The following is a 17,614-nucleotide window of genomic DNA, read 5'->3' as shown; positions in this document are numbered from 1 at the left end:
ACAAGCAAGACCAAGAAACTGGTGGTGGATTTTAGGAGGCTCAGGCCCCTCATGGACCATGTGATCATCAGAGGTGACTGTTTGCAGAAGGTGCAGACCTATAAATACCTGGGAGTGCAGCTGGATGACAAATTGCACTGGTCTGCCAATACTGATGGACTGTGTAAGAAAGGTCAGAGCCGACTATACTTTTTTAGAAGGTTGGCAATCTTCAATATCTGCAATAAGATGCTGCAGATGTTCTACCAGATGGTTGGGGCGAGTGCCCTCTTCTACGCGGTGATGTGCTCGGGAGGCAGCATAAAGAAGAAGGACATCTCACGCCTGGACAAACTTGTTAGGAAGGCAGGCTCTAGTGTAGGAATAAAGCTGGACGGTTTAACATCTGTGGCAGAGTGACTGGCTCTAAGCAAAGTCCTGTCAATCATGAAGAATCCACTGCATCCACTGAACAGTGTCATTTCCAGGCAGAGGAGTAGCTTCAGTAACAGACTGCTGTCACTGTCCTGCTCCACTGACAGACTGAGGAGATCGTTCCTCCCCCACACTATGCGACTCTTCAATTCCACCCGGGGGAGTAAATGCTAACATTATTCTGTTGTCATTGTCTGTTTGTACATTTTTATTACTGTTTAATTTAATGTATATATATATATATATATATATATATATATATATATATATATATATATATATATATATATATATATATATATATATATATATATATATATATATTGTATCAGTATACTGCTGCTGGATTGTTTGAATTCCCCCTTGGGATTAATAAAGTATCTATCTATCGAAATGCTAAACAGCTTTAGGATCAAACATCACGAACATGACATGGATTTATTTTAAATCTCTGGAGCTTATCTCTGCTTTTTACATTTCATAAATGTGATGAATTCCCTGCACATTTGTGTCCTCTTTACTCTTATTCGTTATTCAGTTTGTATTTATTATGTATCGTCCACGTTTTGTTTTCCAAATATAAAATTCTGTGACATTGTAACAACGAGGATGTGCTCATCTAGCAGGAAAGATCTTAAAAATCACTCAACAAGTCCACAACTCCAAATGTCTCCTCGCTGTAATTTACTGGCCCCCTGTACATTCTTTCAATGTTTCTACTGGACGCTCACCACAACTCCTTCTAATTGTCCTCTCATCCACAGGGGTCCCTCCTTTTACTGCCAAATATACCTGAAGATTAACAGAAATATAAAATTTCCTGTAATACTCTTTATAATTAATGTCTGTTTGTACTCCAGCTATTAATTTTTAACCCAAAGTTCATAAATCATTTTTATTTTTAGGTTTCCATTATTCCAAACAGTAAATCTATGAGATGAACTCCTTGTGGTCTTCTCTAAATAGCCCACCTTAAACTGATCCCCTCATGGCCCTGTGCTTTGTAGTCCTGTTCTGATGTCCAGTCTGTGAGGTCCAGCAGGAATGTACCAGTGGGCTGTCTGCACTTCACAGATGTGTCCTTTAGTTTCTGAAGTCCGCTGGCTATTCTGGACATACTGGAAATTTCAGAATTCCAAACTTGTTACTGATAGGCCTGTTTATAAGTCCATAGTCCAGCAGGAGCCAATGAGTGTGAAGAAGTGGACATCAGAGAGTAATGAGACTTACATGTGCAGTCATTCATAACGGTGTATTCATGTGTAGCAGACGTGTGTGTTGACAGCACGGTCATCACCAAGACAGTGAAGTGCCCTCCTGTTAGTGAACTCGGTCACACATTACAAACAAAGTCTTTAGAGCTGAAGGTATGGAGGGCTAACTTGAGCAGCACAGTAAAATGAGAGATGTGTGGAGTTGGATGGGGAGGGTGACCGGGTATAACAGTCTGGTGGATCACCAGTACAGGGGTCTGGCTAATGAGCTGAGCCTGACAGAGACATGGTTTGAGTTGAGGTCTTCTTCACACCACCTCATCAGCTCCTCTATCCTGACCTGTCTCAGTGATAAAAGACCCCCACTTCTCACCCACCTAGCTCACCTGGCTGTCACCATGATGCCCACTGTCAATACTACCAATCCTTAGCACCTAAACTTAGTCATATGGATGAGTCCACCCAAAGCTAGCCCTCTGAGGGTCCTGTAGGGGTTAAGAGGAGCAGGACTGTGAACATTGTATTCAAACTGACACTAACAGCCTGGACAAACTAGAATGAGTCTCTTCATGTTGGACATTTAATGTGTGTCAGTCAGCATCATCTTTTGAAAGGAAACTTTACCTAAACTCCTCCCTCATTATGCTGATCCAACACTGTCGTCATTCTCATCAGTGAAATAATCAGAGTCCACAATCTGTGACTCCTCATGACGTTTGCACTGGCGTCACTGTCTGTCATATTTACTGTCACCTCCTCACTTCTCCATCCTTGTACTCTTATCATCTTATTCACTTCACTCCTCTTTCTAGTGGAGGATGTCATCCAACTTCACTTCTTCACATTCTGATATGTTATAGATCTGTTTCAACCACAACTGAGGCAGAGCAGAGTCTTCTTGTTCACAAAGATCTTCACCCTTATTGGCTCAGAAGAGGGTGTAGATGGCCATCATGTCTCCTTCAAGGTTTCTGACCTTGGAAATCAAATTCTCTGCTCCATTCTAATGTAACTGAGCTTTCCCTGTGTTTCACGTTTAAATATTCCTTCTCTCCTCCATTTATTGTCCCCCTCTGTCCTATTTGGCTTTCCTTTTCTGTACTCATCTGTCCCCCATCTCTCTAACCATCTTTGTCTTTGTAGCTCTTCTTCTTGCACCCTTGTTTGTATCTCTGTCTTTTCTCCTCTGTCACACTCAAAGTCCATCTGTCCACACTCTGCTCCTTGTTCAGCTGTCCTGGAGAAGCCCACTTTCAAGCTGAAGTTTCACACTCCATCATCCAAGGGCCTCATTTAAGTTCAACTCCCTCTTAATTCCCAGTTGGCTTTGGTGTCCACCATCCCTCCATTTTCTGAACCCACTCAGTCCAGTTCAAGGTCAACATCAGGTTCAATGTATGAGATCCAACCCTGGGTGGGCCGCCAGTCCCTCACACTTTCTACACCAACAGGCCTGAGTTCTCCTTATCCTTTTCTTTTGCTCTCATTTATTTTTAAATGGCTCGCTTGTTCAGGTCACTGCTCTATAAAGATGACATGAGTGGAGGAGACATTGAGGTGACAATGAGGGAATGACAAAGAAGACAAAGAGACCTGAGCCTTGTGTGTGATCAAGTGTCACAGAAGTCCAAACCAGCACATGGTAGAGTCTATTCACTCACAAACAGAAGATGACATTAATTGTGTGCAAATGAGGCAGTGAACTAGGAGTGGAGCAGACACAGGTTCAAGCAACACCATATGATGTTGAGGAGCAGGCAGTAGGTTTATGAGGTTTCTGCTCAGATGGGCCATCAGCTTGACCTGTGAAAGCCTGGTGCCTGTCCAGAATTTGTCACCAATGCCAAGATTGGCTTCACTCTCCACCATCCTACAACTGGACTGTTCACCTGTGTTTGCTCCTGCTGCTCTCCCCAGTGGGCTTTGTAACCCCAGCTAGTTTCAGAGGACAGTTCTCACTGTAGTTCTCTTGGTGATGAAATTCAGGTGTCTCTGGTCTGAACTTGTGGAGCTTGGTGACCAGTTCAGGGTGACAGGGTGGAGGAGCACAAGTGAGTTTAAAGAAGAATCACACAGGGTGAGAAGAAGACATGGAGAGTTTATGAAATGTGGAAGAGAGCAGAGGGGATTATAAAAGAATAAAGAGAATAATTCAGAGAGAGAGGACAGGGGGTGCCATCACTGGGGTCAGTTGATCAGCATGTTCAGTCTTCTTCTGTATTGATATTCACCTGGCGTCCAGTCTTGTTCAGCTCCTCCTGTAGTGACCTCAGGTTCGTCCTCTCACTCTCACTGATCCCATTAAACAGCAGCCTGTGAATGACACAAGTGTGAGTCACAAACATAAGAGGACCCCACCTCACACACTGTACTATCACAGTGACACACCAACTCAGGTCAACTTCACAGAATTCTCCTCAGTGTCCTGTGGAATGGAATTTAAAATCTATTGCTAGCTTCTGTATGAAAATCTGCATGTTCTCTGTGTGGCTAGGTATTATTATTAACAGAAGTGTGCTTCCAGCTGTGGAATGCAGCAGTGTATGACAAGTTTTCTGATAAGCTTGATTCCAAATATAAGACTAGAATTTATGCTTTCCGTTGTAATCAACAAATTTTGTAAAGAATGTTCTGTGGCCTTGGGGTGAAACTGATTTATTTTTTTCTAACCATTCTCTTTGAAGATTTTGTTATAAATGCAGCTGAACCCCCCTTGTCGGGGGCCTTCCTTGCATTTTCTCTCTGTAAGGAAAAGCCACTCTGCTCACCAAGAAGTCAGAAATGAAAGATTCTGCTTATTAGAATTGGTGTCTGCCTGCTATTTGTTTGAACCTTCGTCCACAGTTCCCCTGCCAGTCACTCAGTTCACTGTCTAGTCAGGTCACTGTCCTCTGAAGGCCTTTTGGTTTCATCTCATCTCAGTGAAGGTGTTCTAGTCAGGCTGGGGGTCCTCCGTGGCTCCTGTTGAGATATTTTTTTTTATTTTTTTATCCTGCATTGTTTTCCATTGTTTTTATAACATTGCTATGTTCATTTATTATTTTTTAATTCTGTATTATCTGTTATTTTTTTCTATTTAGTCATTATTTATTATCTGTGTGTGTGTCTTGTGGACTTGTCTCTGTTCCAGCTGGAGTTTTCACGGTTTTCCCTCTGGTCAGATTCACTTCACACCTCTGAGACTCTTTTTGATTTTATTTTGAATTTAAAAGCCTGAGCTCCTTTCTGAGGCCTAGTCAGGCCTGAAGCCTCCTCATCTCACCACCCAGTCTACTGACATTGGCTCTTCTCTCTTGTTAGTTCCAAGTGACCCCCTGTCACCTCTCCTCCCTGTGTCCTTGTCCCTCTGTCTGTCCACCTTTTCTGCTCTTCCTTTTATCAGCTCATCTCACATTCCTCCTCTTTGTTGTTCTCCTTCTGATTATGTTTGTTATCCCCCCTGTCTGCCACCTCCGTCCAGCTCCACTTGTCCACTGCTCTTTGACCTTCTCATCCCACTGTCTGTCCTTCTCCTTCCTTCAGTCAGTCCATGTGGTGTCCTATGACTTCATAACCCCAAACACCTCACCCTGTTTACTTACTCCAGTATCTCTAATTTACAGTTTGGGGTCCGCAGACCCTCACATAGCTGATGAGTTCCTGAATCTCCCAGTTTGTTGAAGTTTAGGTTCAGTTCAGTCAGCTGTGAGTGTGGAGAAGAGAGGACTGAGGAGAGAGATGAGGAACATCTGGAGGTGAGACCACATGAGTGCAGGCTGTGGAGATAAAGAAAGAGAAGTGAGGACATGAAGAGGCACAGACAGACAGACAGAAGCCACAGTGCTCAAAGGCTCAATGTCTGCTGGCATTTTTACTTTTTACTGAACCTGTTTGAACCCGAGACCACTGCTGTTCTTATAAGTAAGGCACCAAACACCTGAGAGGGTCTCCTGCCTTCATGCTGTACTGACAGCTGAGAAGTCATTGAAATGAACACACGGACATTAATATTGGACATGAACCTCAAATGAGACAGACAGCGTCCTGCACTTGAGAGGCCACATGGACTTTTAGAAGGTGACAATGGGGGGTGATGAAGTGGGATTTCTTTATGTCATTCAGGATTTAGGATATGTAGACATGTCTGATTTCACATCATGAAAAGACAACTGTTAGATATTTTGGTCACTGCAGAGCGTAACATTCACAGGATGTGTGGGGGTCATATGAGTGACAACTTTGTGTCCTCACAGTCTGAATTTATCAGGACTGGCCAGTGGACAGTAAGGGGGTGGAATAAAGAGGTTGGGTTCTTTACAAGCTTTTACAAATTATGAGTGTACAGCAAAGGCCATCAGTCACACATCAATCACACATTGGTAAGGCGTCAATTCTTTTGACAAAGACAGGAGACAAATAAAGAATGAGAGCAGCACAGGTGCCAGACATGTCAGTAGTCATCACTGTTAATAATAATAATAATAATAATAATAATAATAATAATAATAATAATAATAATTACTGGCAGTCATGTCTGAGGAAGTTCTTTCTAAGGTGACAGATTAAATGTTTTCATCTCCCACTTATTTTTGTCCATGACATCTTATAAAACCTCTGAGTGTCTGCCAAGTCACCATTAGCCAAACCTGCAGGTCCCCAAGTCATATGCTCTGCTCAGCTCTGGCCTCTAGTGCTGACACCCTGTCACTGCTCTCCTTCTTTTTTTTTTCCAACACTCATTTCTTCTCCCTTTTTCTTCTCCTATTCACACCCCAGTCCTGAGTCAAGTCTCAAGTCAAGATGAGCAAGTTTTGAGTCAAGTCTTAAATTTCAAGTCCCAAACAAGTCATAATGTGTTTTACACCAAATGTACATTTGCCATTTCTTAAATATACAGGAATCATAAATAGTTTTTAAACATGTATTACATTTATAACACTTCCAAATTATCAGCTCCCGAGCATGAATAAAAATGAAGTGCAAATACGAATGTAATGAGAAAAAATTCTCAAAGTGATGCTCAGTGTAACGATGAAAGCAGTGCAAATAAATTAGCAGGCCTGTCTACTTCACATGAATTAAAAATACTTCTGTTTAAAAAGTATGAATATATCATGACCTTCAACATACTCAAACAGAAACACAGCCCTAAAAAGAAAAAGAAGGAAAAAAACTTTAACTGTGTTAATGTAAAATATGTCTAGTAAGTCTGACATGCACAAATCATATGAGTGTGAGATCAGAAATCTGTCTGTCCGTTATTCAGGACAGCTGAAGTTTGTCACATCAGTCATTGGGTTCAAAGCAGGAACAACACTTGGACATCCAAGTGAACACACACACAAACACACGGGTCAACTTCAAAAACGCCAAGTCACATTACCTGTCTGTCAGATAGATAGATAGATAGATAGATAGATAGATAGATAGATAGATAGATAGATAGATAGATAGATAGATAGATAGATAGATAGATAGTATGATAAAGGCACTATATATGCCCAACCTGGCACAGACTAACACAGAGGCATGTGTAAAAAGACACAGGCTTTTATATTTCTTCAGCTGGAGGGCACGTCTTCCCCGTAATTCCTGTAGCCACAATACAGTCCCAAGCACTAAGCACTGAGTCACCACACTCCTCTCTCTTTCAACACCACTCCTCCACAGCTTTGTCCTCCTTCTACCTGACTCTGGCCGCTAAGTGGTGGTCACTGGCTCCCTTTTATCAGGCACCCAGAAGTGCTCCAGGTGGTTGATTACCGACATCTTGCTGCACTTCTGGGTAAGTGCCCAAAAGGGGCCAGCCGCTCCTGTTGCAGCACCTCCTGGGAGTGCCTGCAGAACCCCACAGAGATGCACAGAACCCCCATGAAGCCCTAGGGGAGTCCAATACACCACTGCAACCCAGGGAGGCTGCCATCTAGCATCCAGGGATGAGATACTGTGCTTCCCACTCTTGTCCCCCTTGCAGATGTGGTGAAATGGCATCCCGGCCAGGCATGGGCCCTGGCCATCCATCACAATAGATAGATAGATAGAACTTTATTTGCCTTTGGGGGAAATTTGGCTATTTACAGAAGCTCAATAAATAAATAAATAACTAAATAAGCACTATGGGTTCAAGAAACACTAGAATGACTACAAAGGAAGAACTTGTAAAAACAAAGAAAACGTCTGACTTGGCAGTCCCAGTTAGGTACTTATACAGTCATAATGGCAGGAAACCTTAACTGGTGCTCAGTTTAAATGGATCAGCATTCAGAGTGAATAGATCAGATCAAAGCAGCCGCCATCTCGTTGCCTGTGGATCAAGAACAGCGGCTGCTCTGTGTAATGTGGGTCAGAAGCACAAGGTGGTCTGACTTTAGTTTGCTGAATGAGTATTCAAGTGTCACCTCATTTGTCAACTTAGTATGTGCATATCCTAACTGATGGTGTTCTCCATAGCTTATATATTGTATTTTCCCAATAGCACTTTAAGTGATGGATGCTCCACTCTTCTACACTTTTAATGGTCACTTTGACATCATAAGGGTTTATTCATCACTTGGCTGTTGCTATGTAAGATTTCAATGTTTTTCCAAGTAGATCACAAACAGGACCCCCTGAATACTTCAGGGTTTTTCACACACTAACAGACACCACACAGTCTTGTGGTGTCACAGTTCTGACGGTCAGGGGTCAATCATATGTTTGCCATCCACTTCTACTGTTTACTGTTCATCTCAAAGTCTTTGATTAACTGACCAACTGAGGATTGTAGATGAAGCTGCTCAGTTTCGGGTCTAATAGGCCCTTGGCTGGTGGTGTTAAAGGCTGAGCTGACATCTCCGGGCTCAACAGACAAACTTCAGAAGGTGAGGAATATCTTGCGTCATATTCTTGAGGTCAGACAAGGTGAGGAGCTCAAAGGCTTTCATTACTACAAATGTCAAGTAAACTGACCTGTAGTCATTATGGCCTGTGGTTTGGAATGATAGTGAACATGTTGAAGCAGACAGGAAAACACCAGGTACACAGATCAGTTTCAAATGTCCACAAACACAGGAGACAGCTAAACTGTGTAGGGTAGATGAGGTCTTTAAGATTTTGCTTCTTGAATAAGCTGAGACCTCATTTGCAATGGTGGACAGGTGGATGTGAAATTAGTCATAGTCGAGGTTGTGAAAGTCCTCCATTACAAATGACTAATGACTTCTGTTACACGGTCACTGTATTCTTTCACTTATTATCTCCTCTCATTCCTTTCCTAATGACTTTGACCCCCTAACATTACGCTAGTGGGGACCAAATGGAAATTCCAAGCATGACAGCCACATGTCTTCTCTGTGTTTTAATGACCATTGACAGAGAATGAGCAGTCAGAGGAGGTGAACAGTATGATTGATGTAAGTACTGGGCCATTTCAAACAGATGAACCAGCAGATAGAGGATTTACTGCAGTAAAAGAATTCTTAACAAAAATAAATCATAAATAATTGAAAATTAAATTGAATTGACCACTCTGACATATGAAGTCGGTAAACTGTAAAATGACCAACAGAGTAGTGGCCAGGAGTCAAGAGCACTTAGTGACTAGTGGGCCACTGACCTGCAGTGTTTATTGTGTTCCACCATCAATACTCCTGTGTATGTGTATCTGCCTTCTCAGTGGTCCTTACCACATTTAAAAGGCATGGAGGGATTAAAAACTGACAATTAATAATGAGCAATCTGACAATCACTGACAATGAAGGCAAAGAATCAGTGACCTCACCTGGGCACAGACTGATAAGGAGATCTTTCTACGTGCATTTTGGGATTTGGCACTACAATTTTACAACATGTGACAATTATAACAACTTCATTTTATTGGATATCAAAGTCTTTGATGACACTGCAATTGAAGTCCTTTTGGGCTTTTTGATCAGGAGGCTGTGCACCACAAGAATCAGAGTATTAACATGACCAGCAGACGTCTATTAGGGTTATGGAGACACACCGCACTTCACTTCACTTCACTTCACTCTGTCTTCTTAAACTTTAATTAAAATCTCTCTGTTACTTGTATTCTTCTAACATGTTGTAAAATTGAAAATATGTCTTTATCTATATATATAAAATTCTTTTTGCGTTTGAAACGGAAATTACATATGACCACGCAATATGGAAATTACGTATTACGTAGTGTGCCCCACGTCGCCCTCTCCCAGCCCTCTGCTCTGGACTCCAGCGCTGAGAGACAGACAAAGCACATTGTAACTTTTTTTTTTTAATTCCCAGTACTTGATAATAGAAGAGATGAAGAAAACAGCTTTGCGTCTTTCCACTTTTTAACAGCCGAGCTGTAAACCGCCTTCAGCGGCAACGGGTCGTAAGAACAAAGCGGACGCTGGGAGGCGCGGTTTAAACTTGAATCACGTGGGATGTGTTGTTCAGACAACAATGTGAAATTAACATCTTTAAGCCATCCACCTGTACTGTTGTTGTCTCTTATTTCTGGCACAAATCCACATTCAACTCATTTTCTACAGAACATTAGGAAATACAATTCGTGTTTTCAGATGACATCCTTTGGCACCACGGCTCCTACCGAACAGTCTGGGTTTATGCCGACATTTAAAATACCGGGGCAAATCCCAAAAAAATATTTATTGGGGAACCAACAACATCGACAAAAAGAGTCAGGTTACACAGAGAAAGTGAGACAGAAGCAAATCGAGAGAGAAGGCTCACTGATCAACGTATACGACAATCACAATTGAGGGCCTCACAAACACCCGAACAATGTGCTAAACAGAATCGAATTCGACGGATACAGTATTCACAGGCTACCACGTCACACAGGCATCAGGGTCTGTATATGGAGGGATTAAATTATAACATTGAAAAAGATTATTGCCTATATCCAAAAGTTACAATAGGAGAAATAGACATCATGTGTGAGTAATGCCAAGCACAGAGGGTTACATTTGAATCACGTGGGATGTGTTGTTCAGACGGCAAGGTCAAATTAACACCTTTAAGCCATCCACCTGAACCATTGTTGTCTCTTATTTCTGGCGCAAATCCACATTCAACTCATTTTCTACAGAACATTAGGAAATACAATTCGTGTTTTCAGATGACATCCTTTGGCACCACGGCTGCTACCGAAGAGTCAGGCTTTATGCCGACACTTAAAATATGGGGGCAAATCTATCACAGAATTGGGTCATTAAAGCCATTGCCTGATGAGAGCCACAAATTCCTCCAAATGTATTTTTTTGTGAATGAAGACGAAGAAGCAACATTACGTTGTGATACAATTCCTCGTACCAAGAAAGAAATTATTCTTGACATCCAAAAATTATGCATGAACATAATGCATTACTGAAAATGTTCAAGACCGCTCTCGAAAGAATGCTGACAGATCAATACAAATTAATTATTAGAGAAGATAAAGCTCCAGTTAATGAGCATGAGTGAAGATTTAACACACCTACCATTAATGAAGTGGCAATTGTATTGGTTAGAGAATATGTCGGCACCAGAGACATTGTCTTTCAAAGACGTCAAGAAGGCTTCCAGCGTATTTCAGAAACGCAAAGGTCATATGATGCTCTGCAATATCCCATAATTTTTTTCCAAAGGAGAAGATGGGTATGACTTTAATTTAAAGTAAATTAATGCCAAGACTGGAGCTCTCACAAATAAAAAAAAAATTCAGCCATGGACTATTATGCATACCACATAATGATTCAAGCAGGTCAAGTGAACAATATTTTACTTTGCAGATAGCTGTTCCATCAGTATATTGTCGACATGTATGCCAAAGTAGAATCAGAACGACTGTTATTAATCTGGATGAATCAGAAGAAGCTACATGTTGAAGATTATATTCATTTAAGAGATGTTGTAGCTAATGATGGAGTTGCAAATAACATCAGAAGAATGGTGATTTTACCAGCAACATATACAGGTAGTCTGAGGCACATGCATGAATATGCGCAGAACGCTATGTCATATGTTCGTACATATGGATGCCCAGACCTGTTCATCACTTTCACCTGCAATCCAACATGGTCTGAGATTAAAAAAGAACCATTCAGTGGTCAGTCACCAGCTGATCGACATGATTTGACTGCCTGAGTATTTAAGTTAAAGTTGCTCAAGTTGATGGACGTGATTACAAAAAGCCACATCTATGGAGAGCCAAACTGTTGGATGTACTCGATTGAGTGGCAAAAAAGGGGTCTTCCACATGCTCACATCTTCGTATGGTTAAAGGAAAAAATACACTCTACACATATTGATAGAGTTATTTCAGCTGAACCTGATCCAGTATTATTTGAGATCATATCTAAGCACATGATCCATGGGCCCTGTGGTGCCATCAACATAAGGTCTCCATACACATAAAAGAGCTTATGAAGCCTTGAACCGAACAATGCAAGACCTCAGACCTACTAAAATAATAGGGGACACTGTTGTTTTACTCGCAGGAGATTTTCGTTAAACATTACCGGTTATTCCACGAGGGACACCAGCGGATGAACTCAACGTGTGTTTAAAATCATCTGCAATTTGGAAGCATGTGGAAACAAAAACCCTAACTACCAACATGAGGGTGCATATTCTCAGTGATGACACGGCAGATAATTTTGTGAAGTAGCTACTCAGTCTTGAAAATGGGAAATACCCTTCGGACTCTCTTTCAGGATTGATTTTCTTTTCACCTGATTTCTGTGTGTTGTTACCATCAGTACAAGAAATAATACGGAAAGTTTTTCCAAATCTTCCAACTAATTGTAAAGATGAACAATGGCTTTGCGAATGTGCAATTCTTGCTCCAAATACTGATAATGTCAATAAAATTAACAACACCATCCTCCAAGAGCTCCCAGGATGATGCATGACATATAAATCTATTGATACTATTATGGACCCTAATCAATCAGTTAATTATCCAACTGAATTTTTAAATTCATTGGAGCCACCAGGTCTACCTCCTTATATATTAAATTTGAAAGTTCTTTCAATCATTATATTACTCCAGAATTTGGATCTTCCCAAAATGTGTAATGGCACAAGATTGTATGTCACAAAATTAATGCCAAATGTTATTGAGGCGACAATCTTGACAAATGCCAGTAGAGGGAATAGTGTCTTCATACCACGTATCCTGCTCATCCCTGGGAACATACCATTTGACTTCAAAAGGCTACAATTTCTGGTGCGCCTTGCATTTGCAATTACAATGAATAGAGCACAAGGTCAATCACTTCAAGTTGCAGGAATCAATTCAGAAAATCCATGCTTCTCCCACGGTCAGTTATATGTAGCGTGTTCTCGGGTGGGTACACCAAAAAATGTATACATTTATGCACCTAATGGAAAAACAAAGAATGTACTTTACCCGAAAGCACTGCAGTAGTACTCAATGTTTCTTTACTTCTTAAATGTTAATCTTTTACTGTTTAATAATTTATATGTATATGCAATGTGCTTCTTATATATTACTTCATATTCTCATATGATGATGATGTTAATAATGTTTATATTGATTTATATGTTATTGTAAATGCTCTTTATTTATTGAATAATAAAATTGGTAATTAAAAACTTATTTTATAAATACTGCATTTTATTTTTTCCCTTCCACTCAGTGAGCGAAGTCACTGAGTAATCAGCTTATTTTTAATAAACACAAAGTCATCATTACTACAGTACTGAAGTAAATTGAATTACAACATTAAAAGAATCTGGACGAGAGCAGGCCATTCAGCCCAACAAAGCTCATCAGTCCTTTATACTTAATTCATCTAAAATAGCATCAAGTTGAGTTTTGAAGGTCCCTAAAGTCCTGATGTCTACCACACTACTTGGTCACTTATTCCAAAGTCTGTGGTTCTTCCTAATGTTTATGTGAAATTTACGCTTAACAAGTTTCCCCTTGTTCTTGATGAGCTCATTTTAAAATAACAGTCTCAATCCATTGGACTAATTTCATTCATAACTTTAAACACGTCAATTATGTCTCCTCTTAATCTTCTTTTCCTTAAACTGTAAAGGCTCAGTTCTTTTAATCTTTCCTCATATCTCATCTCATGTAGCACCTGGAATCAGCCTCATCGCTCTTCTCTGGACCTTTTCTAGCAGTGCTTTGTTCTTTTTGTTGTCTGGAGAACAAAACTGCACCCAGTTCTTCAGATGTGGCCTGACCAGTGTGTTATAAAGCTTGAGCAGAACCTCCTGTGACTTGTACTGCATACATCAAGGCACTATATAACCTAACATTCTGTTAGCCTTCTTAATGGCTTCTGAACACTGTTGGGAAGTTGATAGCTTAGAGTCCACTATGACTCCTAAATCCAACTCATAAGGTGGGCTCTTGATTTTGAGACCTCCCATTGTGTATTTAAATCTAACATTTTTGCTTCCTATGTGTAATTCTTTACATTTACTGACATCCGATTTCATCTGCCACAAATCTGCCCAAGCCTGTATGCTATCCAAGTCACTTTGTAATGATTCAATAGATTCTTGATTATCTGACAAGCCATCTAGTTTGGTATTATCTGCAAACTTAACCAACTTGTTACTTATATTCCTATCTAAATCATTTCTATATATTAAAAATAGTAGCGGCCCTAGCAATGACCCCTGCTGGTCACCACTCTTAACATCAGCCAATTTTGATGAGGTTCCTCACACCGTCACCCTCTGCTTCCTGTGTCTGAGCCAATTCTGCACACCACACCCTGATCACTCATTTCTTTTAGTTTGATGTCCACCCTTCTCATATGGCACCTTATCAAATGCTTTCTGAAAGTCCAGATAAATAATATTAGATGATGATACACTTTGATCATATCTTAATGTTGCTTCCTCCTAGAATTCCAAACTGTTAGTAAAACGTGATGCTTATCATTGTAACAAGTCAAAAGGCAGTGGAGCCTGCTTCTACAGTAATAACAGTTGGTGTAGCGATGTTTCCATGTTATCGAAGCACTGCTCTGGCAATCTGGAACTGCTCGCTATTAACTGTAAGTCATTCTATTCACCTTGAGAATTTTCTTCAATCACTCTCATTGGAGTTTACATCTGTTTTGTAAAAGGCGATGAAGCTCAGCAGCAGCAGTTGGCAGACTACATCACTAGTTTGGAGAACAGTCATACAAACTCCCTGATTATAGTGATGAGTGACTTTAATAATGCAAATTTAACCATCAAGCTTCCCATATACAAACAGCTTATTAAATGATCCCCAGGAATGGGAAGACTTTGGATTACTGCAAATGTGCTATAAAGGATGCATACCGGGTTTACTTTGTGGGCCACTGGATAATTCTGACCATGTTATGCTACAGATGCTACCGACTTATAAACAACAACTAAAATTAGCTAAACCAGTAAAGAAACCAATTCGCTCATGGAATCATGAGTCAGTTGGAGCATTAGATTGCTGTGAAGAGTTTTGCATTCCCTGCAAATCTGTTGTGATTTATAACAAAGGAGAGACATGGTCCAATGAACTAAGAATCTCCATCAAGTGAAAGAAAGAAGAACATAAAAGTGGTGATAAGGACACTTACAGACAGGCCATAAATTGGCTAAACAAAGCAATCAGATATGTTAAATGGAAACACAAAAATAAACTGGAATTTCAATGTTCAGCAAATAATCACTACTCTGTAATGGAGAAGCCTTCATTCTGTTACAAATTACAAAAAGAAGACATCTCCCAGCATTTATTCAGATTAATTTCTCCCTGATAAACTTAAGTCATTGACTTTCACAAAAAGCAGTTGCCACCTCTCCCACTAGAAATGAATGATTCTGTACTCATTGCAGCATAAATTCCTTTAAAATGGCAAAGCAGTGATTGTACTTCGTTCGTCAACTAAAGAAACTTAAATATCTCCCAGCCAATCCTAGTTCAGTTTTACCAAGCCATAATTGAAAGTGTAATCGCATTCTCAAATATAGTATCAATATGAACAAGACAGAATACATGTGTGTGAATGAGAGGGAGGTCAGTGGAATGGTGAGGATGCAGGGAGTAGAGATGGAGAAGGTGGATGAGTTTAAATACTTGGGATCAACAGTACAGAGTAATGGGGATTGTGGAAGAGAACTGAAGAAGAGAGTGCAGGCAGGGTGGAATGGGTGGAGAAGAGTGTCAGGAGTGATTTGTGACAGACGGGTATCAGCAAGAGTGAAAGGGAAAGTCTACAGGATGGTAGTGAGACCAGCTATGTTATGTGGGTTGGAGACGGTGGCACAGGAGTCAGAGCTGGAGGTGGCAGAGTTAAAGATGCTAAGAATTGCATTGGGTATGACGAGGATGGACAGGATTAGAAATGAGGACATTAGAGGGTCAGCTCAAGTTGGATGGTTGGGAGACAAAGTCAGAGAGGCGAGATTGCACTGGTTTGGACATGTGCAGAGGAGAGATGAGGGGTATATTGGGAGAAGGATGCTAAGGATAGAGCTGTCAGGGAAGAGGAAAAGAGGGAGTCCTAAGAGAAGGTTTATGGATGTGGTGAGAGAGGACATGCAGGTGATGGGTGTAACAGAACAAGATGATGAGGATAGAAAGATATGGAAGAAGATGATTCACTGTGGCAACCCCTTATGGGAGCAGCCAGAAGAAGAAAAATCACATTTTCCAATGTTGCCTAGTTTGGTTCAGCAATGGCACACTCCAAAAATAAATTACAGAGTGTTGAGAGGTATGCTGAGAAAATAACTGCCTGTGTACTACTATTTGTAGCAGACCTGTAGACATCTCATGTAACTAACTGTGTCAAAAGGATCACCACGGATTCATCTTGCCAGCTCATCACTTATTCCAATAAACTCACCTCTGGCAAATGTTTCAGGTCAATTCAAACTAAAACTAACAGACTCCTCATTAGTTTCTTTCCCAGAGCCATAGTCTTTGAAAGACTTGTTTGAGAACCAGTAACTTAGCTCTTTGTATATTATATACATTTTGCCATATACTGTATGAAGATGTGTGTGTTTACAGTGTATGTACATGAATGTGTGTACATATGCATACACAATACACATTCACACTTTTACTTTAACATCATAATTTGCACATTTTCTTTATAATTGCACTATTCTGCAACTTTGTATGAAGTTTTTCTTTTTAACTTATGCTATTTATTACAAAACTAATGAGATGGTCATGGAATACCATAGGTCTAGACCACTGCTGAGACCTGTCTGTATTGAAGTGGTTGATGTGGAGTGGGTCAAGACCTGTAAATAACTTGGAGTGCAATTGGATGACAGGCTGGACTGGTCAGAGGACACAAAGGCTCTGTGCAGGAAGGGGCAAAGCTGGCTCTGTTTTCTGAGGAGGCTGAGCACCTTTAACATACGAATGTAAGAAACTCTTGCAGATGTTCTATCAGTCGGTGGTTGCTGGTACTCTCTTCTATATTGTTGTGTGCTGGTGAGGAGGTAGCTTGAAGAAAAGAGATGCTGAGTGTATTGACAAGCTGATCTGGTCAGCAGGGTCTGTGGATGGTATAGAAATGGACTCTCTGGTGACGGTGGCAGAAAGAAGGACACTACTATATAGCTTTGTGGTTTTCATTCATTATGGGTCACTTTAAACATGGTACCCTATCAGCATAAGCCATGTCAATATATTTTATCTTACTTTAATATTGCGTCCCTTTAATATTTGTCACTTTAATATTACTAGGGGGCTTTGCCACCTGCTTGCTTTGCTCGCCAACCCTTTGGCCTGTACAATGCGCTAACCACTTTGCATCTCTGCCGGATTTCACTTTCATCAAACAACAAATCTTTTAATTCTCACGGATACGCCTCTTCATTGGGAAGAAACACTACTTTTCCCTAATGGCAACACGAATTAGACAATCTACAAGTCTCCAACTTAAAGTTTAAATCCAAACAATATCTACATACTTCTGTCATATCACCTCTGTCCATATATTCAATCTCTTTTCACTGTTCTGTTATTTAACCGAATAATAATTTCCATTTATTAGCACTAATGT

General features: G+C 40.5%; 1 protein-coding gene across 1 annotated transcript in view; it reads right to left on the bottom strand.

Annotated features, from left to right (window-relative positions):
* Positions 1 to 838: 838 nt before the first annotated feature.
* LOC120534772 (NACHT, LRR and PYD domains-containing protein 3-like) overlaps positions 839 to 17,614 on the bottom strand; it is a 139,032-nt gene continuing 122,256 nt past the window's right edge. The window contains exons 11-12 of the mRNA XM_039762352.1: positions 5,210 to 5,383; positions 839 to 3,941 (exon numbers count right to left, since the gene is read on the bottom strand). Of these exons, the coding sequence (XP_039618286.1) occupies positions 3,833 to 3,941; positions 5,210 to 5,383 (283 nt within the window). The 3' untranslated portion in view covers positions 839 to 3,832. The remainder of the gene's footprint in view (positions 3,942 to 5,209; positions 5,384 to 17,614) is intronic.

Source organism: Polypterus senegalus, chromosome 8, assembly GCF_016835505.1.
Source record: "Polypterus senegalus isolate Bchr_013 chromosome 8, ASM1683550v1, whole genome shotgun sequence".
Classification (NCBI taxonomy): Eukaryota; Metazoa; Chordata; class Cladistia; order Polypteriformes; family Polypteridae; genus Polypterus; species Polypterus senegalus.
The sequence above is the reverse complement of the archived record's forward strand: the minus strand, read 5'-3'. Positions and strand labels throughout refer to the sequence as shown.